This window comes from Photinus pyralis, unplaced genomic scaffold (genome assembly GCF_008802855.1).
Source record: "Photinus pyralis isolate 1611_PpyrPB1 unplaced genomic scaffold, Ppyr1.3 Ppyr1.4_LG9, whole genome shotgun sequence".
Lineage (NCBI taxonomy): Eukaryota > Metazoa > Arthropoda > Insecta > Coleoptera > Lampyridae > Photinus > Photinus pyralis.
The window spans coordinates 14,969,482-14,997,256 of NW_022170878.1; the positions used below are offsets into that span (position 1 = coordinate 14,969,482).

The 27,775-nt window shown below is 40.9% G+C and overlaps 2 protein-coding genes across 3 annotated transcripts; one reads left to right on the top strand and one right to left on the bottom strand.

Annotated features, from left to right (window-relative positions):
* On the top strand, window positions 1-3,964 carry LOC116180370. Its single transcript, XM_031500328.1, has 9 exons — window positions 1-116; window positions 163-219; window positions 272-316; window positions 3,247-3,288; window positions 3,347-3,400; window positions 3,446-3,487; window positions 3,536-3,577; window positions 3,633-3,668; window positions 3,714-3,964. Exons 1-9 carry the CDS (start codon window positions 77-79, stop codon window positions 3,899-3,901), a joined length of 546 nt encoding a protein of 181 aa, XP_031356188.1. The 5' UTR covers window positions 1-76; the 3' UTR covers window positions 3,902-3,964.
* On the bottom strand, window positions 3,958-26,097 carry LOC116180369. 2 transcript variants are annotated; one of them, XM_031500326.1, is made up of 5 exons: window positions 25,951-26,097; window positions 21,023-21,161; window positions 10,690-10,848; window positions 9,529-10,641; window positions 3,958-4,571 (listed from the first exon to the last, which is right to left on the bottom strand). In XM_031500326.1, the coding sequence occupies exons 1-5, from the start codon at window positions 26,022-26,024 to the stop codon at window positions 4,209-4,211; spliced, it is 1,848 nt and encodes a 615-aa protein (XP_031356186.1). In that variant the 5' UTR covers window positions 26,025-26,097; the 3' UTR covers window positions 3,958-4,208. The 2 variants fall into 2 exon arrangements, with proteins under 2 accessions (XP_031356186.1, XP_031356187.1); XM_031500327.1 differs by lacking the exon at window positions 25,951-26,097 and adding an exon at window positions 21,744-21,811.
* Window positions 26,098-27,775: the final 1,678 nt, after the last annotated feature.

Consider the following 27,775-nt stretch of genomic DNA (forward strand, 5'->3'; position numbering starts at 1 on the left):
CATTAATTAACACAACATCACTCGTAAATACCTACCTACCTACGCTGTATTTGTTTGGAACCCGTTTCGCTGTGATATGTTTAAGGTGCTCTTCTTGTTCGCGTGTTTAGCGCAAGGTAAATTCAATTTCCTCCTGTACCATGGTAAAATGGCACTTTACAGGTACGTTCGCACAGTCCTCGTCGTCGGATGGGGGTGGGACTTGTCAAAATGCGACGGGTAAGACTAAGGTTGGAGTGGGACTTTGTAATTGCCGCGGTTTTATTTGCAGAAGAAATTAAGGCAGGTTTAACTACACAAGCGCCATCTATTGTTGGTAAGTAGCGCTTTCTATCTTAGAGACGGCACTTGCTCTTTTGATTATTAGACCCGCTTCGAAGTGTTTCTAGCCTCCCTTTTGCCACAGGATATCACCTACTCGTTTTCTTTTCGTGGAAGTTAACACCCGGTTTTTGAAAAATAACGAAACCGCAAAGCTCATGATAACGTATACCTAATTGAGAACTGAGACCTTATCAATTCTGACTGATTTTTATCTTGCTCTGACGGATGAACGTATTTTTCGTTTGATTCCTTAACATCAAGTCGGCAGGCAAATGAGAATCGCTTCTAAACAAAACCCTTGCGGGTGTTTGGCTTGTCGGACTGCATCCCGGTAGGCTAGTAAGAATAATGGGATGTGTTCGTCTCAGTCATCTTGATGGCTATCATCAACAATCCGAGGATGTTATTCTAGGTCTTTGTTGAACTTTTACACCCTTCAACCATCAAACTGTAGATGTAATGGTGTTGAAAACTCTTGGACACTACATGGATCAATAGATAGATATTTTCTACGACTACTTTTTGGTATAGAAATAATCGGACAATGAACTTTCTATTTATATCGTCTGCTGTCAACTAGCTTTTCGCTTTCACAATTAAGTTTTTATTAACACTAAATTAAAATAAAAGGTTAAACAAGTCCTTTGTCTCTTTTAAAAGTTTCGGTTTCGAATTGGAATTTTTTATTGACCGAGCCGTCACTGTAACTTTGATTTATGCGCGGGAAAAGTTCACTCGTACCTTTATAGCTTTTCAATAGTTTTGGACACGCAATCGACCACACCGGTTTTACCGAATGAGTTTATTTTTACTGAATTTTCAGAACAATCCCTTCCTGAAACGGTTAATTAAACTTCTTACAAAAAGTCTGCTTTCGTGATATCACTTAATCCTTTCTGACTGTTGTTTATTCCATGGCGGCAAATAAATTTTCGCGCACGGGTTTATTATCTTGTAAACTTATTTTTTTTTAATTAAACATTTTTGTTCAATCGGCAAAACTTCAGTGTTAATGATTTTCAGGGCTCTTTAAATGGGATTACCTACAGCCATTCGAATTTTTCAGGCGGTAGTGCATTTAATCAATTCGCTTTCTTTGACGACCCACATCGAATTAATTTTTCGTTACCCGTAATGTGATCTCTTTGACGGCTCAAAACGAATTAATTTTTTCTTTGACGAAGGTCTTAATGTCAGTTGTAGGAGAGGTTGTAGGTAAATGAAAAAGGACTTTCTTTCTCCTAGGGGGTGTTCCATACCCACCCGCTCTACATTCCTCCTCAAAATGTTTTGTGCCCTTAGCAATCAAGCCATCACTTTTAGAATGAATCTCTAGGGCTGAACGTTTTGAATGGGAACATATCACCGGGGGGTCTGGGGGGTATGGAATACCCCCCAGCTCACGAAGGTCTTAATATCAGATGTAGGAGAGGTTGTATGTAAATGAAAATGGACTTTATTTTTCCTAGGGGGTCCATACCCCTCCGATTCTACATTCCTCTTTAAAATGTGTTGTGCCCTTAGCACTCAAGTCATCAATTTTAAAATGAATCTCTAGGGCTGAACGTTTTGAATGGGAACATATCACCGGGGGGTTTGGGGGGTAGGGAATACCCCCCAGCTTACGAAGGTTTTAATATCAGATGTAGGAGAGTTTGTAGGTAAATGAAAATGGACTTTATTTTTCCTAGGGGGTCCATACCCCTCCGATTCTACATTCCTCTTTAAAATGTGTTGTGCCCTTAGCACTCAAGTCATCAATTTTAAAATGAATCTCTAGGGCTGAACGTTTTGAATGGGAACATATCACCGGGGGGTTTGGGGGGTAGGGAATACCCCCCAGCTTACGAAGGTTTTAATATCAGATGTAGGAGAGTTTGTAGGTAAATGAAAATGGACTTTATTTTTCCTAGGGGGTCCATACCCCTCCGATTCTACATTCCTCCTCAAAATGTTTTGTGCCCTTAGCAATAAAGCCATCAATTTTAAAATGAATCTCTAGGGCTGAACGTTTTGAATGGGAACATATCATCGGGGGCTCTGGGGGGTATGGAATACCCCCCAGCTCACGAAGGTCTTAATGTCAGTTGTAGGAGAGGTTGTAGGTTTGCCCTTCCGAGCTTTTGAACTGTAAAATTCACTTCATCAGAGCATGGTCGATCTTTATCAGGGATTTCTGTCCGATTTTTGACAATGTTGCAACGTCTTCACAATCACGAGCAGATGTCTCAGGTGTCGCCCTTGCAGAAGTAGTCACAATTTTATCCTGACCTCCATTACTATGCCTCCAAGCCCGATATTGCTGTCATCAGTGTCGAAAATCAATGGAATCAATGAATCAATTACAGCTTAGTGCTCTAAAAGGCTCTTTCCAAGTTTTCGAACTTTAACTTTAACTCTAAAGGCTTTGGGGACTCTTAGCGGTAACGGTAGCGCCAACACGGCCCCATAACCTGAGGCTGTAGGGTAAGCTACAGCTGAATCACATCCAGTAGCTTATAAAGAAGCTGGTCAGCTTAGAAAAATTCTCCCAATTTTGCTGAAGTGTAGGGAAGACCAGTTGATAACGGGTAGAACCGCGGTAGAACGTGTTTAGCTGGTTTCGAGGGAAAAAATCGTTTTGAGCCGTCGAAGGGAGCTTACGACGGGCAATAAAAAATTAATTCGTCAACTAAATCCTCCACAATACAAGATGTGTGTAAAAATGTGATTCCAAAATTGCCTCGAGAACCACACCAAATCCGGTTAATCGCCATAAAATAATAACAATACTACAATTACACGGTCACTGAATTTTTAGTGATGAACACAGACCTGCTTTGTGTGTAAAAATTTCAAATGGTGTTAATTGATTACAACTGCTTTGATGTACCTCTTCGGTGTCTGAAATATTTATTATACTCTATAACTATGTTCTTCCAGCAAACCCATCCACTAGCAGCCGACCCACTTCAAACGATGATGGTAGGTACTTACTCCATATCAAAACCCCCTCAATTTACTACCCCTGTCTCGATTTCAGATGTTACCGAGTTATTGCAGCCACTAGTCCACGTTATTAACGCATCACTTGAAAGTAAGTATGGGAGATGAGCACACGCGTTTCAATGCGTATTTACAGATGAAACGAGCTCTGCTCAGAACCAAACCGATGATGAAAGCGGTAAGTAGGTATTCTTAAGATTAAAGACATGCTGCAATTGCATTTTAGAGTCCCACGCGAGCTTCCCCCAGTCTTACGACGATATTGTGGGTAAGTCCCCGGATCGTTTTCATTATATCTTCCACTGACTTCGCTTTTCCAACAGAATACCTCAAAAACCTGGGATACACGGGAACGATAGGTAGGTGTCCGAGTTTGTGACCAGTCTGATGTTGGAGATTTTCAGTTGCAATAACACTCGCCACCCTCCTGATACTAGCCATCGGAATTTTAACGTCGTACGTCTGCTGGAAGGTAAGGGTCTGCCGAGAGACAAGAAGCCGATACAACAGAAGGCCCAAGTACGTCTCAGTACCCGGCGACCAATACGTTTACGACAAACTCATGCACGAGCCAGAAGCCGAAGATATTTAACTTTTACCTTGTTTAATTCACATTTGTAAATACCATTTTTGAATAAAAAAAAAACCCACGTCAGATAACTTTATATTTACGATCAGTCTTACCATCATGTAACATATAACAATCGAAAACTTACCTAAAATATAGAAGTACTTTGGTTAACAGTCACTCGCAATACCCAAAAAGGAATTTGTGCAAAATGGAGCACCGTTACAATAATCTACGTTCAGGTAATGCAAATATCACTCAGTTAACAACAACTATCTTTGGAATGTGTAAAAGTTTAGGTACGAAGTGTTGGACGTTTCTTGGTTGATTGTCAAAATTTCGCCTTCGGGACGTTGGCGGTAAACTGCGACAGGATGTTGCCGCGCGGGCTGTAGTTCGCGACGACGTAGGTCTGTCCCTTGGAGTTCTTCGCCATACCGACGCCGAGCTCGGCGGTGCTCCTCCAAACGACTTGCGTAAAATGGAGCGTGCTGAATTTGGTCGATTCGGTACCGAAGACGTGGTCCTTGACCTCGTCGTACCACGTCTTGACAACGTCCTTCGCTAATGGCACGTGACTAAAGTCGGACGAATACATGTAGAAGATGTTCTCCCCGTAGGAATTGTTTGGACGGTGAGCGATGCTCGCGCTTTTCGAGCAGTGTTCGGCCCATTCGGTTGCCAGTGAGCACACCTGAAAGATCATTAAAAATGAGATTCTTAATTATTTGACAATGGGAGGGCTTCCGACAAGGTATGAAAGGTGGGTTAAAATTCACCCAATAACGTACGACGCTTCATCCGCAACTACGCAGCTGCTACATAGCTACAGTAACGACGCACCCAAGCCACACTATGTGAACTACGCGCTTTCCTCCTCAGCTCTTGATACATGCCAAAAAGAGGGAATTGGGTCTATACCAGTTAATGTAGTGTAGTTAACTAGCAGAGCTAGGCAGTATTCGATTTTGTAAATACTTTTTAGTATTCAAATCCTTTAAAGTATTCAAATACTTTGTAACTCAAATACTTTCACAAATATTTAGTATTCGAATACTTCGCAAGGTATTTGAATACTTTGAGAAGTATTCGAATACTCCGCATAGTAATTTTTATTTTTATTTTCTTTAATTTTTAATTTTTCTTATTAATTTTGGTGCGTAGATCAAAAGTTATAGACTAGAAACCAATTTCGAAAGAAAATTCAAAGGGCTGTAACTTTTGAACTAGTAGCCCAATCTTGGAACTGTTTGAAATTATGGATTCTACAGGCCACATTCTATAAGAAAATTTTTTTTCCGGGTCGATCTGAGACATTTTTTTTTCGGGCCTCAAAAAAAGGCAGTGTATAACCTTCCTTTTTTACCAAAAATCGACTACACCAAAATTTCTCGGGAAAACACTTCTTCTTATTAATTTTGGTGCGTAGAATCCAAAACAATTCGTACTTTTTCGATCAGATTTCTCTATCAAAAGTTATAGACTAGAAACCAATTTCGAAAGAAAATTCAAAGGGCTGTAACTTTTGATCTAGTACCCCAATCGTCAAACTGTTTGAAATTATGGATTCTACGGGTCAAATTCTATAAGAAAATGTTTTTTCCCGGTCGATCTCAGACAATTTTTTTTCCGACCTCAAAAAAAGGCAGTACTTTTAAGTTATTCAAAGAAATGTCACGTTGTGGAATTTTCACAGCGGAGGATTCCAATGGAAGCAACTTAACAAGATTGCTATTAGATTTTTGTTAACGCATTTAAATCACGTGTTGTGTTGAAGCTGAATGTTGCGTAGAAACGTGATGCGGGTTTTCTATTGATTTCAAAGACACGCTAGACGCAGCAATTGCGTTGGTTCCTTTTTCAATTTTATATAAAGAGCTAAACGCAATAACTGAAGGAGGCACTTTGTGTGCGTGTGAAGGTGTAATGTACGTACGCGAATTTAATAGCCGAGGGAGACGCTTATTTTTGTGAATGTGTACACATCTTCGTACATGTAAATCTAATAGTTGCGAAGAGATACGTAACGTTTTTGAAATTGCGTACTTCCGGGTGTATTTTGTTACGAAGCACCCGTGTTCCGCCTTGAAGGTCGCCAGCTTTAATGACCACTCGGTATCTAGAGGCACTTCGTGTGAAAATAAGTATGCTTCTTTTAAGAGTTGGAGATAGAAGGTGCAAGTAATTGCTTTAATTTGTGGCATGGTCGATACAGAATTCAAGAGACTGTAATTAATATTTTCTCAACGTTCTCTTCGCGACGGTTTTGGTTGTAAAATACGGGAGAAAGTGTCCGTGAAAGGTAATTCGCCAAGGAAAATCGTAGATCCCTTCGTTGTGCAGTAAAATTTAACGAGGCTGTAGTAGCAGTAGCAACAATATAAGCGCGGCGCGGTTGCCATTGTGACGATGTAACAAAGAAAAATTAGAGTGTGCATTGTATCGAATATCTTGACTTTGTGGTACGCTTTCTCTATCGCAAAAATTATTTAGAAACTTTCTATAATTACTGTGAACACTGGTGGTTAGTATTTAAGACCACAAGGACGAGTTGTTTTGCATTTTTAAACACACTGAAGTTTTACTTTAGCCAAGATACAAACCCAACGACGCTAGGACTAGGATTCATTTAACTTTAACCAATAAAAGAACCACTCAAGATTAAGTTATTCGAGTTCAAATGCGTTAGGGGATCATCTTCCTAATTGCATTGTAAAGAACTACCTTCTAATTTCGGTTAGTATTCAATCGTCTACAGACGCATTAACATTAGCGTATTAGTTTACTTGTTATTAAATGCAGATCAAAATAATATTACAATTAAATTAATTCCACAAAAAGATCCAAGATGGCCACCAAAGTGGCAGTATTCTACTATTGTTACAAACTATTGACTCTATTGTCAGAGAAGTTTTCCTGAGTTTCCACATGTCTTACTGTGCAAGGTCATTGCCAGGTCTCATCGACCGCTGAGACGCGACACATTGAAAAATAAAAATGATGACTTTACAAAAATGGGGTCATTGACTTTTAATGACCTTGGGAGGAAAATGTGACACTGCACAAAAAGGGGTTGTTGACCTTTGGCAACCTTAAAAGTAAATATGACAACATTGGCCTCCGATGACCTTAAAAAACAATGCCCTTGGGTTCCGTGATCTACTTTCCAGTGGCCGACGAATTTCAGGTTTGCCCCTGTTACGCTTCCTCCCACGTTTGTATAAAACAATTGAAGAGGTCTTGGAAGAAAAATTCAGGAAAGGGGGGGGGCACTCTATAGCTTTGGAACAGAGCATGGAGAAGATCCTGGCGTTGACGCGGGTTAAAGAATGACAAAATTGTAATTGAATTTTCTGATTGTCCCCTCGTGTATTAGGGGCTGAAAAACCTCCTCGCACATTATAACCTCCTGATACCAAATTGGAAAAGATTTAAAACGAAATTTGGCTTCGCAATATTTTTGTGGGGGATTGGAAAAAACCTCCTCGACTATTATGTTCTTCTGGTAGCCAGACAAAATTTTGCAATAATTTTCTGATTTACACTTTGTGTATTAGGAGCTGAAACACCTCCTCGCACATTATAACTTCCTGATACCAAATTGGAAAAGATTTAAAACGAAATTTGGCTTCGAAATATTTTTGTGGGTGATGGGAAAAGACCTCCTCGACTATTATGTTCTCCTGGTAGCCAGACAAAACTTTAATTGAATTTTCTGATTGTCCCCTCATGTATTAGGAGCTGAAACACATCCTCGCACATTATAACTTCCTGATACCAAATTGGAAAAGATTTAAAACGAAATTTGGCTTCGAAATATTTTTGTGGGTGATGGGAAAAGACCTCCTCGACTATTATGTTCTCCTGATAGCCAGACAAAACTTTAATTGAATTTTCTGATTGTCCCCTCGTGTATTAGGAGCTGAAACACTCCCTCGCACATTATAACCTCCTGATATCAAATTAGAAAAGATTTAAAACGAAATTTGGCTTCGAAATATTTTTGTGGGTGATGGGAAAAGACCTCCTCGACAATTATGTCTTCCTGGTAGCCAGACAAAATTTTAATTGAATTTTCTGATTGTCCCCTCGTGTATAAGGGGCTGAAACACATCCTCGCACATTAAAACCTCCTGATACCAAATTGGAAAACATTTAAAACGACATTTGGCTTCGAAATATTTTGGTGGGTGATGGGAAAAGACCTCCTCGACTATTATGTTCTCCTGGTAGCCAGACAAAATTTTACAAAAATTTTTTGATTGTCCCCTCGTGTATTAGGGGCTTAAACACCTCCTCGCAAATTATAACCTCCTGATACCTACTTGGAAAAGATTTAAAACGAAATTTGGCTTCGAAATATTTTGGTGCGTGATGGGAAAAGACATTCTCGACTATTATGTTCTCCTGGTAACCAGACAAAATTTTAAAAGAATTTTCTGATTGTCCCCTCGTGTATTAGGAGCTGAAACACCTCCTCGCACATTATAACCTCCTGATACCAAATCGGAAAAGATTTAAAACGAAATTTGGCTTCGAAATATATTTGTGGGTGATGGGAAAAGACCTCCTCGACTATTACGTTCTCCTGGTAGCCAGACAAAATTGTAATTGAATTTTCTGATTGTCCCCTCGTGTATTAGGGGCTGAAACACCTCCTCACACATTATAACCTCCTGATACCAAATTGGAAAAGATTTAAAACGAAATGTGGCTTCGAAATATTTTGATGGGTGATGGGAAAAGACCTCCTCGACTATTATGTTCTCCTGGTAACCAGACAAAATTGTAATTGAATTTTCTGATTGTCCCCTCGTGTATTAGGGGCTGAAACACCTCCTCACACATTATAACCTCCTGATACCAAATTGGAAAAGATTTAAAACGAAATGTGGCTTCGAAATATTTTGGTGGGTGATGGGAAAAGACCTCCTCGACTATTATGTTCTCCTGGTAACCAGACAAAATTTTAAAAGAATTTTCTGATTGTCCCCTCGTGTATTAGGAGCTGAAACACCTCCTCGCACATTATAACCTCCTGATACCAAATTGGAAAGATTTTAAACGAAATTTGGCAAGATTTCCTTTGAGGTTCTTCAAACCATGCTGTTTCCTCGGCGAAACGTTTAGTTGCCTGTTTTCCTCTTTCAATTAGGAACAGTCCCATAGGTACTTACAGCGGCCCATGGGCGTGGGCGAGCGTTTATTAATTTGGTAATTTAGTGAGTGGCCTCTTCCAATTTAGGGTCTGAAGTTGAAATTTTTGCGGTTGCGCGGTTTTCAAATTTGGCTCATGGATTTCTAAAAATTTGCAAGATTTTTGAAATTTTTGACTGGTTTACGCGGGTGAGTGATTTTAAGTACGGTTCTGACTTTTTAATTGGGCATCGAAAGCTGAAGGCGCCTTGGAGTCGTGAGACACGACGTGATTGTCTAGGTAACTTTCTGTTTGTACGCCGCATTCGACTAAGGAAATTGATCCAATCCATTGGATCATCATCAAATTAAGACATAAAAAGATTACACTAAATCAAAATCCCTTAGTAACTCAATTTGGTCATCTGATGATCACTTATAAGTTCTTCAAGCCGAATAAAATCCGACAGCAAGCGTCGATCCATTGAGACAGTGAGAACGAAATGCATACTAACCTCTTTGTTTAACTTTAATTCAGGTACGCCGTGCTTTCTTCTGTACTCATTGTGGACCTTCAGCATGTCGAGAGAAAATTGATCAAATGTACTTTCCGGACTTAATCTAACCCGTCGCTCCGGGCTTTTAACGACGTCATCGCGCGGAGACAACAGCGGAGGCACGTTCTCGCCGAAGTGGCCGAGGAAATTTCCGGCGGGATTGTAATTGGCGACGACGTAAATGCGGCCCTGGCGGCTTTTCGCGACGCCGACGCCGAGCAGCTCGCTCGTCCGCCACACGAGCTGCGTGAAGTGTCCCGACTTGAGGTTGTGCGGCTCGCGACCGAACGGATGGTCCTTGATCTCCTGGTACCATTGGTCGACGGGCGCGCGTCCCGTCAGCGTGAAGTTGGGGTCGGTCGAGTACATGCAGAAGATGTTCTCGCCGTACGAGCAGTTCTTGCGGTGCTCCAGGTTGTTTTTGTTCGACAATATTTGGGCCCATTCCGTACTGTACTTGCTCAGCTTTCTGTCGAGTTTCAGCGGAGGCACGCCGTGGCGCTGTCTGTACTCGTTGTGCGCGTTGAGGAAGTCGATTTCGAAATTGGACTGGGTAGATTTGAGGGTGAGGTTCGACAGTTTGGGTGTCAAACCGTTGGTGGTTTCGGTTTTGAAACCGCCGAGAGGAGGGACGTTCTTGGTGAAGCAACCGACCACGTTTCCTGCGGGAAAGTAATTCGCGACCACTATGTAGCGGCCGTTGGTTTTGGCAAAGGCCACTCCGATCTCGGTGCTTTCCCTCCAGACCACCTGGGTGAAGTGCCCCGATGATAAGTACTTGGGTTCCACTCCAAAGGCGTGCACCTTGACCTCGTCGTACCAACTCTTGACGGCGTCGCTTCCTTTCGGTGCAAAATTCGGGCTGCTACTCGTCACGCAGTAAATGTTCTCGCCATACTTGTCGTTCCTGCTGTGCTCCAACGAGTGCCTCTTAATCAACGTGTTCGCCCAGTTTTGGCTGACCGCGCATATTTCCTTGTTCAGTTTGAGGGGCGCCACCCCGTGCCTTTGCCTGTACTCATTGTGCGCGGCGAGGCACTGCTGTTGAAATTCCATTATCGGCGACCTTTTCTAAAGCAGACACGTTTAGAAGAAATTAACCCAACGCTTATGACCTACCTTAACCCCGTTAGTATTTTTGATCTGTTCCAGTTTGTACACGAATTCGTTTGGGAGTTGATTTTGGCAGTCCTTCTTTTCGGTGGTGAATTTACATTCGGTTCGTTGCCCTCTAAATGTTTCAATCGTTTCTCTTGTTATTGTCTCCAATTTTGGTTCCTGCAAATTAGGATTGCGATGAAAGTGCCCGTTCCTCTTTAGTGAGTAAATGACAATTTTTTGGGGTCTATTAAGCACACTTTCTACGAGGTTTTGTCATTATGTAAGCTCGTTTAGAATATACTAGATACTAGCATTTTAGTGTGTCTTATAGGAAGAAAAACTATCGTACAACAGAAAATTCCATAAACAAATAACAACAATTAATACGTTTGCCTTTTTTTTTCGAAATTGGTTTCTAGTCTATAACCTTTGATACACTGCCTTTTTTTGAGCCACGAAAAAAAATTATCTCAGATCGACCCGGAAAAAATTTTTCTTATAGAACGTGGCCTGTAGAATCCATAATTTCAAACAGTTCCAAGGTTGAGATACTATTTAAAAAGTTACAGCCCTTTGATTTTTTTTCGAAATTGGTTTCTAGTCTATAATTTTTGATTGAGAAGTCTAATCGAAAAAGTACGAATTGTTTTGGATTCTACGCACCCAAATTAATAAGAAAAAATGTTTTCCCGAGAAATTTTGGTGCAGTCGATTTTTGGTGAAAAAGGAAGCCTTTTTTTGAGCCTCGAAAAAAAATCGTCTCAGATGTTCCAATTGCCGGACACTTAATAGGAACACCTGTTAGTTACTGTACTAAACTGATTTCAAGCCCAGTCCAGTAAATCCCCTTGAAAGATAGTCAACCTCAATCCCGAATGATTTGCAATGATTGGTTTGGTCTAAAAAATGAAAGGAACTGGAAGAACTTTTCATACATTTTGACTTCTACAAAACTATTAGACTCCTTAAGACTCCTTGAGACTCCTTAAGGCTCCTTAGACTCCTTAAGACTCTTTAAAACTCCTTAAGACTCCTCAAGATTCCTTAAGATTCTTTAAAATTCTTTAAGATTCTTTAAGATTCTTTAAAATCCTTCAAGATTCTTTGACTTGATGAACGTTCTCAAAGTTACCAAGGATCTGTTCTCAAGGGTAAGAAAAGTATAAAACCTTCTGGAAGGCTCTGTTTGAGGGTCTTTAACGCACTTGGTTTTTAAAGGCTGTTACAGAGTTAAACACATAAAATATCTATTTTCCCCCAAAACGTGCGGCTATAAAGGCTCCTTCCAAACATTATGGTGTAAGTGCTAAGACTCAACCTCTTAGGGAAGAACGTTAAACCGTGGGGTCCAAATCAATCTTCATTGCCCAACAACCTTCAGAAGATATTCGAATACTGGGAAGTGTTCCGTACCTTGGTGGAACTCAGACCTTGAAAAAAGTTAGTAGGGAGACTAGCAGGCTCTTGTGAACTAAACTGCCTGCGGACTGGGAAGATCTCAAGATCGTTCAGCGCTGGTATAAGGACCATATTTTAAGGTCTAACCGAGGATCATGGAGGACCTTATGTGCTAGCAAAGAGGGTCTTCCTGAAGTTCAAACACTTCGTAAGATCCTTTTGAAAGATCCGGGGGAAAAAGTGAGTACACTGAGGCAGATATGTTTACTACTCACACATCTCTCCTGAAATCACGCTTTCCACGCTCTGGGGACTATCTTGGACTCGCCAAAAAGGAGTTATCTGGGTCGGTGTAAGGACTACCGACTGGAGAGTAGCTGCCCGGATGGAGTTTCTCATTATGTCCTCAATCGTGACGACGGAGATGAGCTTCTTGGTTACCACTGCTGGGTGCCTGGTGCTCCTCCGCACTCTGAACAAGGACGGAACGTATACACAGTGGAAAGTTTAAATCCCCTTGAAAGATAGTCAATCTCAAACCCGAATGATTTGCAATGTTTGGTTTGATCTAAAAAATGAAAGGAATTGCTAGCTGACGAAGAGGATGTGGGTTGAGATAAAGTTTTTGATTCTAAAATCCATCGTCTTCCATCGATTGGAAGAGCTTTTCATACATTTTGACTTCTAGAAAGCTATTAGACTCCTTAAAACTACTTAAGACTCTTTAAAACTCTTTAAGACTCCTCAAAATTCCTTAAGATCCCTTAAGATTCTTTAAAATTCTTTAAGATTCTTTAAGATTCTTTAAAATTCTTTAAGATTCTTTAAGATTCTATAAGATTCTTTAAAATTCTTTAAGATTCTCTGATTCTTTAAGATTGATGAACGTTCTCAAAGTTACCAATGATCTGTTCTCAAAGGAAAGAATCTCAAGAAGTATAAAAGCTTCTGGAAGGCTCTGTTTGAGGGCCTTTAAAGCACTTGGCTTTTAAAGACTGTTACAGAGTTAAACACACAGAAAATGTTTATTTTCCCCCAAAACCTGCACCTACAAAGGCTCATTCCAAACATTATGGTGTAAGTACTAAGGACTCAACCCCTTAGGGAAAGAATGTAAAACCGTAAGGTCCAAAATCTTCGTTGCCCAACAACCTTCAAAAGATATTCGAATAGTGGGAGGTATTCCTGTGCTGCGTTTTCCCTCGAAACGTGCAGCTATAAAGACCCTTTATAAATATTCTGGTATAAGTGCTAAGGACTCTAATCCTCTGAACGAGAATGTCGAATCGGGGTTTCTGGGAGATATGGAACCCCCCCCCCCCTCCCAAGAAAAGACCGAATCAATCTTCATTGGTCCGTTCGGCCCTAAAGACTCTTCTTAGGGAATAATGTAGAACGGAGAGGCCTGGAGTGTAGGAAAAGAGTCGAATCGATCTTCATTGCCCTAAAACTGTCATAATATATTCGTATACTGGAGGGTATTTCATGCCCACCAGACATACCCCCAGACCCCAGGTGTAAGCGCTAAGGGTTGTAAACCTCTTAGACTGCTTTGAGAATAATGTGGAACCGAGGGGCCAGGGAGGTGTAGATACCCGAGATCGAATGTTCATCACCCTACACCCTCCATAAGGTATTCGTATACTGGGGGGTGTTCCAAACCCCCCGGTGCTGCGTTCTCTCTCGAAACGTGCAGTTATGAAGACCCTGCCCAAACATTATGGTGTAAGTGCCGAGGACTAAATCTCTTAGGAAAGAATGTAGAACCAGGGGTGTGGGGGGTATAAGATACTCCGAGAAAAGTACCAAATCAATCTTCATTCTCCTACATACTTCAGAATATTCTTCTGTATACGGGGGAGGGGGGGGGGGTTATAATAGCCCCAGGCCCCCGGTGCTGCGTTCTCCATCGAAACGTGTAGCTATAGACTCTTACCAAACAGTATGGTGTAAGCAATAAGGAGTCTGAAGGGTATGAAATACTCCCCAATTGTCATTTGTATACTGGGGGGTAGAATGTAGGTGTAGAACATGTGACTCTGGCGGAAAAACAAAGGGACAAGGATGGCTGGGACACGTGCAAGAAAAAGAAGGCCAAGAATTAAATGAAAGCAAAAAGTTTAACAAGACCACAACAGAACTAGGGATACTTAGATAGAAATAAGAAGGGAATAGCAGGAACAAATGAAGAAAGATATCCAATAAACCAATGAGGCTTCTAGGTCTAGGGTGCTAATATCCATCAATCCACAAACATTTTTTTATTCTGAAAAAGAACTACCGAAATGCTTCCTCGGTCTTTTTAGCACATTTTTTAAAGAATTAATGCTAATGTTTGCGTTTTGTCCGTCCGCCCGTCCGTCCGGACTAAACTACTACTAAACTGATTTTAAGCCCAGTCCAGTAAATCCCCTTGAAAGATAGTCAACCTCAATCCCGAATGATTTGCAATGATTAGTTTGGTCTAAAAAATGAAAGGAACTGGAAGAACTTTTCATACATTTTGACTTCTAGGAAGACTATACTCCTTAAGACTCCTTGAGACTCCTTAAGGCTCCTTAGGCTCCTTAAGACTCTTTAAAACTCCTTAAGACTCCTCAAGATTCCTTAAAATTCCTCAAGATTCGATAAGATTCTTTAAAATTCTTTAAGATTCTTTAAAATTCTTTAAGATTCTTTAAGATTATTTAAGATTCTACAAGATTCGTTAAAATTCTTCAAGATTCTTTGACTCTTTAAAATTGATGAACGTTCTCAAAGTTACTTTTAAGGGCTGTTACAGAGTTAAACACATAAAATGTCTATTTTCCCCCAAAACGTGCGGCTATAAAGGCTCCTCCCAAACATTATGATGTAAGTCCTAAGACTCAACCTCTTAGGGAAGAACGTAAAACCGTGGGGTCCAAATCAATCTTGATTGCCCTACAACCTTCAGAAGATATGCGAATACTGGGAAGTGTTCCGTACCTTGGTGGAACTCGGACCTTGAAAAAAGTTAATAGGGAGACGAGCAGGCACTTGTGAACTAAGCTGCCTGCGGACTGGGAAGATCTCAAGATCGTTCAGCGCTGGTATAAGGACCATATTTTAAGGTCTAACCGAGGATCATGGAGGACCTTATGTGCTAGCAAAGAGGGTCTTCCTGAAGTTCAAACACTTCGTAAGATCCTTTTGAAAGATCCGGGGGAAAAAGTGAGTACACTGAGGCAGATATGTTTACTACTCACACATCTCTCCTGAAATCACGCTTTCCACGCTCTGGGGACTATCTTGGACTCGCCAAAAAGGAGTTATCTGGGTCGGTGTAAGGACTACCGACTGGAGAGTAGCTGCCCGGATGGAGTTTCTCATTATGTTCTCAATCGTGACGACGGAGATGAGCTTCTTGGTTACCACTGCTGGGTGCCTGGTGCTCCTCCGCACTCTGAACAAGGACGGAACGTATACACAGTGGAAAGTTTAAATCCCCTTGAAAGATAGTCAATCTCAAACCCGAATGATTTGCAATGTTTGGTTTGATCTAAAAAATGAAAGGAATTGCTAGCTGACGAAGAGGATGTGGGTTGAGATAAAGTTTTTGACTCTAAAATCCATCGTCTTCGATCGATTGGAAGAACTTTTCATACATTTTGACTTCTAGAAGTTTCATCAAAATTCCCCAAGATTCCTTAAAATACTTTAAGATTCTTTAAGATGCTTTAAAAGTCTTTAAAATTCTTTAAGATTCTTTAAGATACTATAAGATTTTTTAAATTTCTTTAAGATTCTTTGATTCTTTAAGATTGATGAACGTTCTCAAAGTTACCAAGGATCTGTTCTCAAGGAAAAGAATCTCAAGAAATATAAAAGCTTCTGGAAGGCTCTGTTTGAGGGTCTTTAAAGCACTTGGCTTTTAAAGACACACAGAAAATGTTTATTTTCCCCCAAAACGTGCACCTATAAAGGCTCATTCCAAACATTATGGTGTAAGTACTAAGGCCTCAGTCTCTTAGGGAAAGAATGTAAAACCGTGGGGTCCAAAATCTTCGTTGCCCAACAACCTTCAGAAGATATTCGAATAGTGGGAGGTATTCGTGTGCTGCGTTTTCCCTCGAAACGTGCAGCTATAAAGACCCTTTCTAAATATTCTGGTGCTAAGTGCTAAGGACTCTAATCCTCTGAACGAGAATGTCGAATCGGGGTTTCTGGGAGATATGGAATCCCCCCCCCCCTCCCAAGAAAAGACCGAATCAATCTTCATTGGTCCGTTCGGCCCTAAAGACTCTTCTTAGGGAATAATGTAGAACGGAGAGGCCTGGGGTGTAGGAAAAGAGTCGAATCGATCTTCATTGCCCTAAAACTGTCATAATATGTTCGTATACTGGAGGGTATTCCATGCCCACCAGACATACCCCCAGACCCCAAGTGTAAGCGCTAAGGGTTGTAAACCTCTTAGACTTCTTTGAGAATAATGTGGAACCGAGGGGCCTGGGAGGTGTAGATACCCGAGACCGAATGTTCATCACCCTACACCCTCCATAAGGTATTCTTATACTGGGGGGTGTTCCAAACCCCCCGGTGCTGCGTTCTCTCTCGAAACGTGCAGTTATGAAGACCCTGCCCAAACATTATGGTGTAAGTGCCGAGGACTAAATCTCTTAGGAAAGAATGTAGAACCAGGGGTGTGGGGGGTATAAGATACTCCGAGAAAAGTACCAAATCAATCTTCATTCTCCTACATACTTCAGAATATTCTTCTGTATACGGGGGAGGGGGGGGGGGGTTATAATAGCCCCAGGCCCCCGGTGCTGCGTTCTCCATCGAAACGTGTAGCTATAGACTCTTACCAAACAGTATGGTGAAAACGATAAGGAGTCTGAAGGGTATGAAATACTCCCCAATTGTCATTTGTATACTGGGGGGTAGAATGTAGGTGTAGAACATGTGACTCTGGCGGAAAAACAAAGGGACAAGGATGGCTGGGACACGTGCAAGAAAAAGAAGGCCAAGAATTAGATGAAAGCAAAAAGTTTAACAAGACCACAACAGAACTAGGGATACTTAGATAGAAATAAGAATGGAATAGCAGGAACAAATGAAGAAAGATATCCAATAAACCAATGAGGCTTCTAGGTCTAGGGTGCTAATATCCATCAATCCACAAACATTTTTTTATTCTGAAAAAGAACTACTGAAATGCTTCCTCGGTCTTTTTAGCACATTTTTTAAAGAATTAATGCTAATGTTTGCGTTTTGTCCGTCCGTCCGGACTAAACTACTACTAAACTGATTTTAAGCCCAGTCCAGTAAATCCCCTTGAAAGATAGTCAACCTCAATCCCGAATGATTTGCAATGATTAGTTTGGTCTAAAAAATGAAAGGAACTGGAAGAACTTTTCATACATTTTGACTTCTAGGAAGACTATTAGACTCCTTAAGACTCCTTGAGACTCCTTAAGGCTCCTTAGACTCCTTAAGACTCTTTAAAACTCCTTAAGACTCCTCAAGATTCCTTAAAATTCCTCAAGATTCGATAAGATTCTTTAAAATTCTTTAAGATTCTTTAAGATTTTTTAAGATTCTTTAAGATTATTTAAGATTCTATAAGATTCGTTAAAATTCTTCAAGATTCTTTGACTCTTTAAAATTGATGAACGTTCTCAAAGTTACTTTTAAGGGCTGTTACAGAGTTAAACACATAAAATGTCTATTTTCCCCCAAAACGTGCGGCTATAAAGGCTCCTCCCAAACATTATGATGTAAGTCCTAAGACTCAACCTCTTAGGGAAGAACGTAAAACCGTGGGGTCCAAATCAATCTTGATTGCCCTACAACCTTCAGAAGATATGCGAATACTGGGAAGTGTTCCGTACCTTGGTGTAACTCAGACCTTGAAAAAAAGTTAATAGGGAGACGAGCAGGCACTTGTGAACTAAGCTGCCTGCGGACTGGGAAGATCTCAAGATCGTTCAGCGCTGGTATAAGGACCATATTTTAAGGTCTAACCGAGGATCATGGAGGACCTTATGTGCTAGCAAAGAGGGTCTTCCTGAAGTTCAAACACTTCGTAAGATCCTTTTGAAAGATCCGGGGGAAAAAGTGAGTACACTGAGGCAGATATGTTTACTACTCACACATCTCTCCTGAAATCACGCTTTCCACGCTCTGGGGACTATCTTGGACTCGCCAAAAAGGAGTTATCTGGGTCGGTGTAAGGACTACCGACTGGAGAGTAGCTGCCCGGATGGAGTTTCTCATTATGTCCTCAATCGTGACGACGGAGATGAGCTTCTTGGTTACCACTGCTGGGTGCCTGGTGCTCCTCCGCACTCTGAACAAGGACGGAACGTATACACAGTGGAAAGTTTAAATCCCCTTGAAAGATAGTCAATCTCAAACCCGAATGATTTGCAATGTTTGGTTTGATCTAAAAAATGAAAGGAATTGCTAGCTGACGAAGAGGATGTGGGTTGAGATAAAGTTTTTGATTCTAAAATCCATCGTCTTCCATCGATTGGAAGAGCTTTTCATACATTTTGACTTCTAGAAAGCTATTAGACTCCTTAAAACTACTTAAGACTCTTTAAAACTCTTTAAGACTCCTCAAGTTTCCTCAAAATTCCTTAAGATTCCTTAAGATTCTTTAAAATTCTTTAAGATTCTTTAAGATTCTATAAGATTCTTTAAAATTCTTTAAGATTCTCTGATTCTTTAAGATTGATGAACGTTCTCAAAGTTACCAATGATCTGTTCTCAAAGGAAAGAATCTCAAGAAGTATAAAAGCTTCTGGAAGGCTCTGTTTGAGGGCCTTTAAAGCACTTGGCTTTTAAAGACTGTTACAGAGTTAAACACACAGAAAATGTTTATTTTCCCCCAAAACCTGCACCTACAAAGGCTCATTCCAAACATTATGGTGTAAGTACTAAGGACTCAACCCCTTAGGGAAAGAATGTAAAACCGTAAGGTCCAAAATCTTCGTTGCCCAACAACCTTCAAAAGATATTCGAATAGTGGGAGGTATTCCTGTGCTGCGTTTTCCCTCGAAACGTGCAGCTATAAAGACCCTTTATAAATATTCTGGTATAAGTGCTAAGGACTCTAATCCTCTGAACGAGAATGTCGAATCGGGGTTTCTGGGAGATATGGAACCCCCCCCCCCCCCCAAGAAAAGACCGAATCAATCTTCATTGGTCCGTTCGGCCCTAAAGACTCTTCTTAGGGAAATAATGTAGAACGGAGAGGCCTGGGGTGTAGGAAAAGAGTCGAATCGATCTTCATTGCCCTAAAACTGTCATAATATGTTCGTATACTGGAGGGTATTCCATGCCCACCAGACATACCCCCAGACCCCAAGTGTAAGCGCTAAGGGTTGTAAACCTCTTAGACTTCTTTGAGAATAATGTGGAACCGAGGGGCCTGGGAGGTGTAGATACCCGAGACCGAATGTTCATCACCCTACACCCTCCATAAGGTATTCTTATACTGGGGGGTGTTCCAAACCCCCCGGTGCTGCGTTCTCTCTCGAAACGTGCAGCTATGAAGACCCTGCCCAAACATTATGGTGTAAGTGCCGAGGACTAAATCTCTTAGGAAAGAATGTAGAACCAGGGGCGGGGGTGGGGGGGGGGGTATAAGGTACTCCAGGGAAAGTACCAAATCAATCTTCATTCTCCTACAACCTTCAGAATATTCGTCTGTATTAATACTGGGATACTGGGGGCGGGGGTTATAATAGCCCCAGACCCCCCGATGCTGCGTTCTTCCTCGAAACGTGTAGCTATAGACTCTTACCAAACAGTATGGTGTAAGCAATAAGGAGTTTGAAGGGTATGAAATACCCCCCCAATTGTCATGTGTATACTGGGGGGTAGAATGTAGGTGTAGAACATGTGAGTCTGGCGGGAAAACAAAGGGACAAGGACGGCTTGGACACGTGCCAATAATTAGATGAAAGCAAAAAGTTTAACAAGACCACAACAGAACTAGGGGTACTTAGATAGAAATAAGAAGGGAATAACAGAAACAAATGGAAAAGGATAAGCAATAATCTAATGAGGCTTCTAGGTCTAGGGTGTTACTATCCATCAATCCACAAACATTTTTTTTATTCTGAAAAAGAACTACTGAAATGCTTCCACGCCCTTTTTAGCACATTTTTTAAAGAATTAATGCTAATGTTTGCGTTTTGCCCGTCCGGACCCACTTCTGCCGTTTCGAAGTACTTGTAGGGTAGGTAGCCTATACCTTGAAGTGTGTGGGGGGGGGGGGGCACACACGTTCTACCCTTCATGGTATTGTAATGAAAGGTCTCACCGGAACACATTGGTTTGTACAAACTATAACTTTCCCGCGCAACTCATTTTCGAGATCAGCGGGTGATGGGCCTGAAGGGGGGGGGGGGCTAGAAATAAATGTTATCTTTCCTGATATTCTAATTAAAGGTTTCAACAACAGGAACCATTTTCTATCAACTAACGCCCTTCTTTCTGACCCCTGATCAAATGAGGGGATTGGAGGGGGGGGGGTTGAACTAGTTTTATCCTTCATGGTACTCTAATGGAAGGTCTCAACGAAAAGAATTAATTTATGCCAGCCATAGTCCTCCTCATCGTCCCCTTGTAGTTATCGGATATATTCCCTTATATCTCCGGAATGGATACTGATTACAAATATATAATATTAAATTCATTCTTTAATGACTTTTGCACTATTCATTTACTACATATTTAGTCAATTACACCAATTCCCTAATGAAAGCACTAAGACAACGTTAAAATTACAATAGAAGGTGCTTCTAATACAAATTAGGCAAACAAGTTCAGAAGTTTCTCGAAACTTTGGAGTTCTTGCACTGCTACGATTGTGAATTGGAGTAGAATAATTAATCAGTTCACCATCATGTTTTTGAGGAGTTTATAGTAAATAATAAGAGGAGGGTTGTAGGGCAGCGGTAAAAATGCAAAGGTCACTCACCTGTCCGTTTTGTATAGACGTAAACGTCCTCTGATCGGTCTTCCTTACCATAACAATCCTACTGGAACCATCATGGCCGTGTATATTTTTGCCCAAACGATGCAGGTCCGTCAGCGAGGCGGGAAATTCGGGTCTCCTTCTGTACAAAGACATATTACTAGGATAGTCTCTCATTCTGGCACAAGTCACAATATAAAAATGTATGAGCGAGTAAATTTAAGAGTCTCTTAATTTATAAATTGTTGAACAGGTTGTGTGCGATACCGGCACGTAATGTGCACGAAGTGCAAACAAAACACGTTGCCTTTCAAATCTTCGTTCCATTTTGGCGACCATGTGTGACAAATGGAGAGAATATTATTCGTTAACCTGTCCAACCGTGATTGTTCCTCTACATTTCATTATTGTTGATCGGTCGATCTTGAGGGACCCATCTCGATTTTGTTGGAACAAGCGTACGCACCTTATGAGAAATTTGAATTTGCGGCCTTCTCATTGACAATTTGCAGGTTAATTAGGCCAGAACTGAAATACAACGCGGGCATAATGAAGTTAATATCGTTTTTAAGGACGATAAGTATTACTTGAACCAGTGAAAGCTGGATGCTGACTTTAATTACTTCAAACAAATCTCATTTTTGGATTCGCTTCAAATTTTCCCAACCAAATTGTCCACCTTGACCATTTCGACCAATGAATCTCCCATGGCAATTTTACTTACAATTTTGAGTGATATCTTCTTTGTTTCAGAACCCAAGCACGATCACGCTACCGCACCTTATTTGGCAAGCGGTTGCCTTCCCTTTTTCCACCATAGCTTTATCGGTCTTGCGATAGCTTTAATCCTGATCAAACAATTAGCAATAGCGATAACGAAAAAACCCTAATTAGACTTTTCCTGTCTGTCGCAAGGCACTGAAACATTCCGTTAGTATTACGGTACCGAGCTATTGATCATAAGATAAACAATTTAATATTATTTGAAATTGCGTTAGGTAGGTACAACGTTTTTAAGTACTTACTAACAAAATTTAGGAGCGTAACCATAGATTGTGGTCATTTTCTGGTTCCGTATATACTTTGAACGTTATTACGTTTACTGTAAGTGAAATAGTTAAAATTTGTATGTTCAAAGTTCGGTTTTCGAAAATGGCCCCCAAAGCGGATGTAAACAAGTATAAATTGTGCAGAACTCTTGTGCAGATAAAGCGCATTTTTTTAAACGAAATAGCTTTTGTTTTGACAACACCAATCGCCTTTTGTGAGTACCCTCTTCCGACAATCCGCTCTTGAGGTATAAGGAAATATACCCGATCACGATAAGAGGTCGAGGAGGAGAGGTATGGTTGGTAGAAATTAATTCCTTTCGTTGAGACCTTTCATTAGAGTACCATGAAGGATAAAACTAGCCCCCCCCCTTTCCACCCCGTACTTTGATAGGAGGCCAGAAAGAAGGCCCCATCGCTCACTGATCTCGAAAAATAGTCGCACGGAAAAATTATAGTTTGTACAAACCAATTTATTTCGATGAGACCTTTCATTAGAATACCATGAAGGGCAGAACATGTGTTTAGTCCCCCCCTCCTATCCATTTTCTAAAGTTTAACTTGGCACCACTAAAGGCATGCGTATGCAAAATCTGAGACCAATTGGTTGTCGTATGTAAAAGTTATGCACGTTTTACTTTCCAAAGGGGGGGGGGGGGCGCCCTGAAGTACGGTGAACCCGGAGCGCACTTGAAGATTTTATGAATCATGCAAGAAAATGAACATTGAATCTTTGTTTCCTGGAGGATATTCCCCTCCCCCCCTCTTCGGAATGCTCTTTGGGAAATGGGGATTCGGTTGTCCTTTATGAGAAAGTATCCAGAGGGCTGCATGTTTTGAGAAAGGTAAAAGCACTGGGGTTGGGAACGCTAGATTCGGTTGTCCTTTATGAAAAAACTATAACCGACTCCTTAGGGATGAACGTTTTCCGTTTATTCCATAGCCCCCAGACTCCTCGGTTGAGATGCGGCGTTTAGAGGAAGAATGAAAAACGGGGGGGGGGGGGGGAGTCTGAAAGTGTGGAATGGTCCCACCCCGCTTTAGGAGAGATTCAATACCCACTCACAGTCGGGTATACTAAGGGGTCTGGAGGTTTGGAAACCACCCACCACAGTTGAAGGTTTTATAATACATGGAAGCGAATAAACATTGAACTTTTGATTCCTGGCGGAGGGGGGGATTCAATACCCGTTCACAGTCGGGTATACTAACCCCCCACCACACCGGAAGAGGTTTTATGATACATGGAAGCGAATAAACATTGAACTTTTGTTTCCGGGGGGAGGGGGGGGAATTCAATACCCACTCACAGTCGGGTATACTAAGGAGTCTGGAGGTTTGAAAACCCCCCACCACAGTGGAAGGTTTTATGATACATGGAAGCGAATAATCATTGAACTTTTGTTTCCTGGGGGGGGGGATTCCATACCCACTCACAGTCGGGTATACTAAGGAGTCTGGAGGTTTGAAAACGCCCCACCACAGTGCCACAGTGGAAGGTTTTATATTACATGGAAGCGAATAAACATTGAACGTTTGTCTCCTGGGGGGAGGGGGGTATTCCATACTCACACACAGTCGGGTGTACTAAGGGGTCTGGAAGTTTGGAAACCCCCCACCGCAGGCGAAGATTTGATGATACATGGAAGCGAATAAACATTGAACTTTTGTTTCCGGGGTGAGGGGGAATGGATCCTTCGGTTGAGATGCTGTTTCCTGATGGGCATTCCTTAACCTCCGGAACCCACGGTTGGGATTCTCCTTAGGAAAAGCAGATTCGGTTGTCCTTTATGAGAAACTATGAGTCCTTAGGGATGAACGTTTTGAGGGAGAATGCTACACCGAGGAATCTGGGGAGTCTCCCCACACCGCACCCGAAGATTTTATGATACATTGAAGGGATTAATGTTGAACCTTTGTTTTCTGAGCCCAAACCCCCAATTGTGACGCTCCTTAAGTGTACCGCCAGCCCACATCAACATTGTTTATACGTGCAAGGAACTGATCATCTAATCTTTGTTTCCTTGTGGGAGAGGGGGGTGGTATTCTGTACGCTTCAGACGTCTCGGTTGGGATGCTCCTTAGCAATGGGAGATTGGTTGTCCCTTATGGGGAGGTATAACACAGGCCACAGAGCTGCACGTTTTGAGGAAGAATGCAGCACTGGGGGATTCTGAATAGCTCGCAGCGCACCCGAAGATTTTGTGATACGTACAAAGCAATGCGATCTTTGTTTCCTGGGAGGGGGGGGGGTACTCCATACTCCCTGACCTCCTGTTGGGATTGGTCTCAAAAGGAAAGGGAGGCCCCATTGTCCCATATGAGAAAGTATAACAGAGTCGATAGGGCTGAACGTTTTGAGCAAGAACGTTGAACCGGGGGGTCTGGGGAGTATGGAATACTCCCCCCCCCCCCAGCGTGCCCGAAGATTTTATGATACGTGCAAAAAAATGAACATCGAATCTTCGTTCCAACTCACTCAGATCCCACGGTAGGGATTGAGCCCAAAAGGAAAGGGAGATTCGTCCATGTAAAGAAAAAAAAAGGTAAGGCTTAGATTATCGGTATTTATTTGCAGGGAGGCGAGCAGTGCAAGACATTACGAATCAGGTCCGCAGGTGTCGTTAGCTGATATTCTAAAATACGAATCGACTGAAGATAGGCCGCCTTAGAGAAATACAAAGACAATATGGATTTTACATTACATTGTTTGCTAGTATAAAGTTAATTATCTGGCCAGTAAGGGTATTTTTGTAATTCCTTTTGGAGCACGTGTAATTGTTTTCACTATTTAACCATAATAAATGTATTCAGTTTGAAACAATTTCTTTGAATTTTTATCACGTTAATATCTCTTTCAAATCAGAAGGCACGCTATGTTAAATGGGTGATCTGTCCAGATATGCTGGAACGTCAAACATCTGAAAAATTCGCCAATAAATTTGAGTTAATTTAATAGAATGTAATTTCTAAGTCTCCCTGAGCTAGCCTGGAAGTAAAATAAGAACGGTAGGTCTGAAGGCAGAGAAGAAGAAATTTTCAAGATAAATTTAATAGAAAGAACCACGAATCCGAAGTCTTTATCAGCAAATGTAACTTCTATTTAAAAAAGTAGGAGAAATTGACGCACGTGTTGATAAAAGCCGCGACAAAAGGAATAATGAACAGAATCGAACATTTCAATTAAGAATTATAGGGTTGGAACATTAAAAAAATCGTTCTTTCTATTCCGGGTAATTAATTAATTTGGGCGCCCAACGTGGGGCCGAAAAAGTCGTAATTCCAGGCTAAATGATGGTTAATGCTCAAATTTGTTTACAAGTTCATTGAAAACGGTTAACAATTTGCAATCGAATACATAACTCGCAAGATCACAATCAGTAGATATTGACCTCATTATGTGTTTGTTTTTCTTCGTTTCTGCAGTTATTCAAACGACTGAAAACATATATCTAGACTTTGGGTGATTTCATCTGCGCATTTTCCTTCGGTGAAAAAAAAAGTTACGCAGGTACTCGAGCAACGAGCGAGGCAATTATCCAAACGAGGACCCATATATTGCAGTAATATGAGTGACAAGAAGAACAGTAAAAAATAAGTACAATTACCTTTGCTCGTTTTTTAAGATCATCGAGTGAACTTATCACTACTAAAATACATACACAACTGCTATAAATAGAATAAAAAAAAAGTTAATATAAACATAACTAATGCGCGACGTGATAAGAAATTTAAATCCATTTTCTATTTAGCTTACAATGAAGGTCAATGGCGAGTTTGAAAAAGGCAAACTTTTGCCACGCAAAAGGAGTTTTGGGTTAAAACGAATTTTGAATGTTTAATTTGCGATAATTTCAGCCCTGACGTGGGGAAAAGTCGTACCTAGCCGGTTTCATCGAGGACATGTCTCCAGTTGATATTGATCGTATTTGGGATGCGACACCGCGGCTGCACATTTTGCACTCGAGGAGCTTGCGAAATTTCGTATTTCAATCACACGCGCGTACTACCAAAACACACGGGGGTTGAATTTCAGCCGCTTTCGGCGAGCGCTACCCCCTTTTGTTTTTGAGACATGCGCCTTTGATTTGCGAGCGCCGATTTTTTTACGCGGAACGTTTGCATTTGTGCGCCAATTAAAGTCACGTTGCTCGTGGCATTTGGCAGGTTTCGGCTTTTCCACAAGCCATTAAAGCGTTTAGGGTCTTAGTCGGTAGACGCAATTCATTTTTATGATTGATCGTTCCGCTCCCTAATGACAGCTTAACTTAAAAGGCCTCCCATTTATTACGTTCGTAAACGGTGTATCTTTTCTTGTAAATAAATAGCTGCGATTGAGTGAGAAAGTAGCACGCGATCGGGTGGAAATAAATCATTTAGGTACACCATTAATTCCGTGGTTGACACCGAAGACATACCCCCTTCAAGTTCCAAAATTTCTCGGGAAAACAATTTTTCTTATTAATTTTGATGCGCAGAATCCAAAACAATGCGTACTTTTTCGATTAGACTTCTCAATCAAAAGTTACAGACTAGAACCAATTTCGAAAAAAAATTCAAAGGGCTGTAACTTTTGAACTAGTAGCCCAATCTTGGAACTGTTTGAAATTATGGATTCTACAGGCCACATTCTATAAGAAAATTTTTTTCCGGATCGATCTGAGACAATTTTTTTTTCTGGGCTCAAAAAAAGGCAGTGTATAACCTTCCTTTTTTACCAAAAATCGACTGCACCAAAATTTCTCGGGAAAACACTTTTTCTTATTAATTTTGGTGCGTAGAATCCAAAACAATTCGTACTTTTTCGATTAGACTTCTCAATCAAAAGTTACAGACTAGAAACCAATTTCGAAAAAAAATTCAAAGGGCTGTAACTTTTGAACTAGTAGCCCAATCTTGGAACTGTTTGAAATTATGGATTCTACAGGCCACATTCTATAAGAAAATTTTGTTTCCGGATCGATCTGAGACAATTTTTTTTTCGGGGCTCAAAAAAAGGCAGTGTATAACCTTCCTTTTTTACCAAAAATCGACTGCACCAAAATTTCTCGGGAAAACACTTTTTCTTATTAATTTTGGTGCGTAGAATCCAAAACAATTCGTACTTTTTCGATTAGACTTCTCAATCAAAAGTTATAGACTAGAAACCAATTTCGAAAAAAATTCAAAGGGCTGTAACTTTTGAACTAGTAGCCCAATCTTGGAACTGTTTGAAATTATGGATTCTACAGGCCACATTCTATAAGAAAATTTTTTTCCGGATCGATCTGAGACAATTTTTTTTTAGGGGCTCAAAAAAAGGCAGTGTATAACCTTCCTTTTTTACCAAAAATCGACTACACCAAAATTTCTCGGGAAAACACTTTCTTATTAATTTTGGTGCGTAGAATCCAAAACAATTCGTACTTTTTCGATTAGACTTCTCAATCAAAAGTTACAGACTAGAAACCAATTTCGAAAGAAAATTCAAAGGGCTGTAACTTTTGAACTAGTAGCCCAATCTTGGAACTGTTTGAAATTATGGATTCTACAGGCCACATTCTATAAGAAAATTTTTTTCCGGATCGATCTGAGACAATTTTTTTTCGGGGCTCAAAAAAAGGCAGTGTATAACCTTCCTTTTTTACCAAAAATCGACTGCACCAAAATTTCTCGGGAAAACACTTTTTCTTATTAATTTTGGTGCGTAGAATCCAAAACAATTCGT

What these genes read in the sequence shown, in the direction of transcription:
- LOC116180370 (XM_031500328.1), top strand. Translation starts at nt 77, where the DNA reads ATGTTTAAGGTGCTCTTCTTGTTCGCGTGTTTAGCGCAAG. An exon ending in ACCCACTTCAAACGATGATG is followed by an intron (nt 3,289 to 3,346) that starts GTAGGTACTTAC and finishes TCTCGATTTCAG; the next exon opens with ATGTTACCGAGTTATTGCAG. An exon ending in CCAAACCGATGATGAAAGCG is followed by an intron (nt 3,488 to 3,535) that starts GTAAGTAGGTAT and finishes ATTGCATTTTAG; the next exon opens with AGTCCCACGCGAGCTTCCCC.
- LOC116180369 (XM_031500326.1), bottom strand. Translation starts at nt 26,024, where the DNA reads ATGTGCAGCCGCGGTGTCGCATCCCAAATACGATCAATATCAACTGGA. An exon ending in AAAATACTAACGGGGTTAAG is followed by an intron (nt 10,642 to 10,689) that starts GTAGGTCATAAG and finishes TGTCTGCTTTAG; the next exon opens with AAAAGGTCGCCGATAATGGA. An exon ending in AATTAAAGTTAAACAAAGAG is followed by an intron (nt 4,572 to 9,528) that starts GTTAGTATGCAT and finishes ATGATCTTTCAG; the next exon opens with GTGTGCTCACTGGCAACCGA.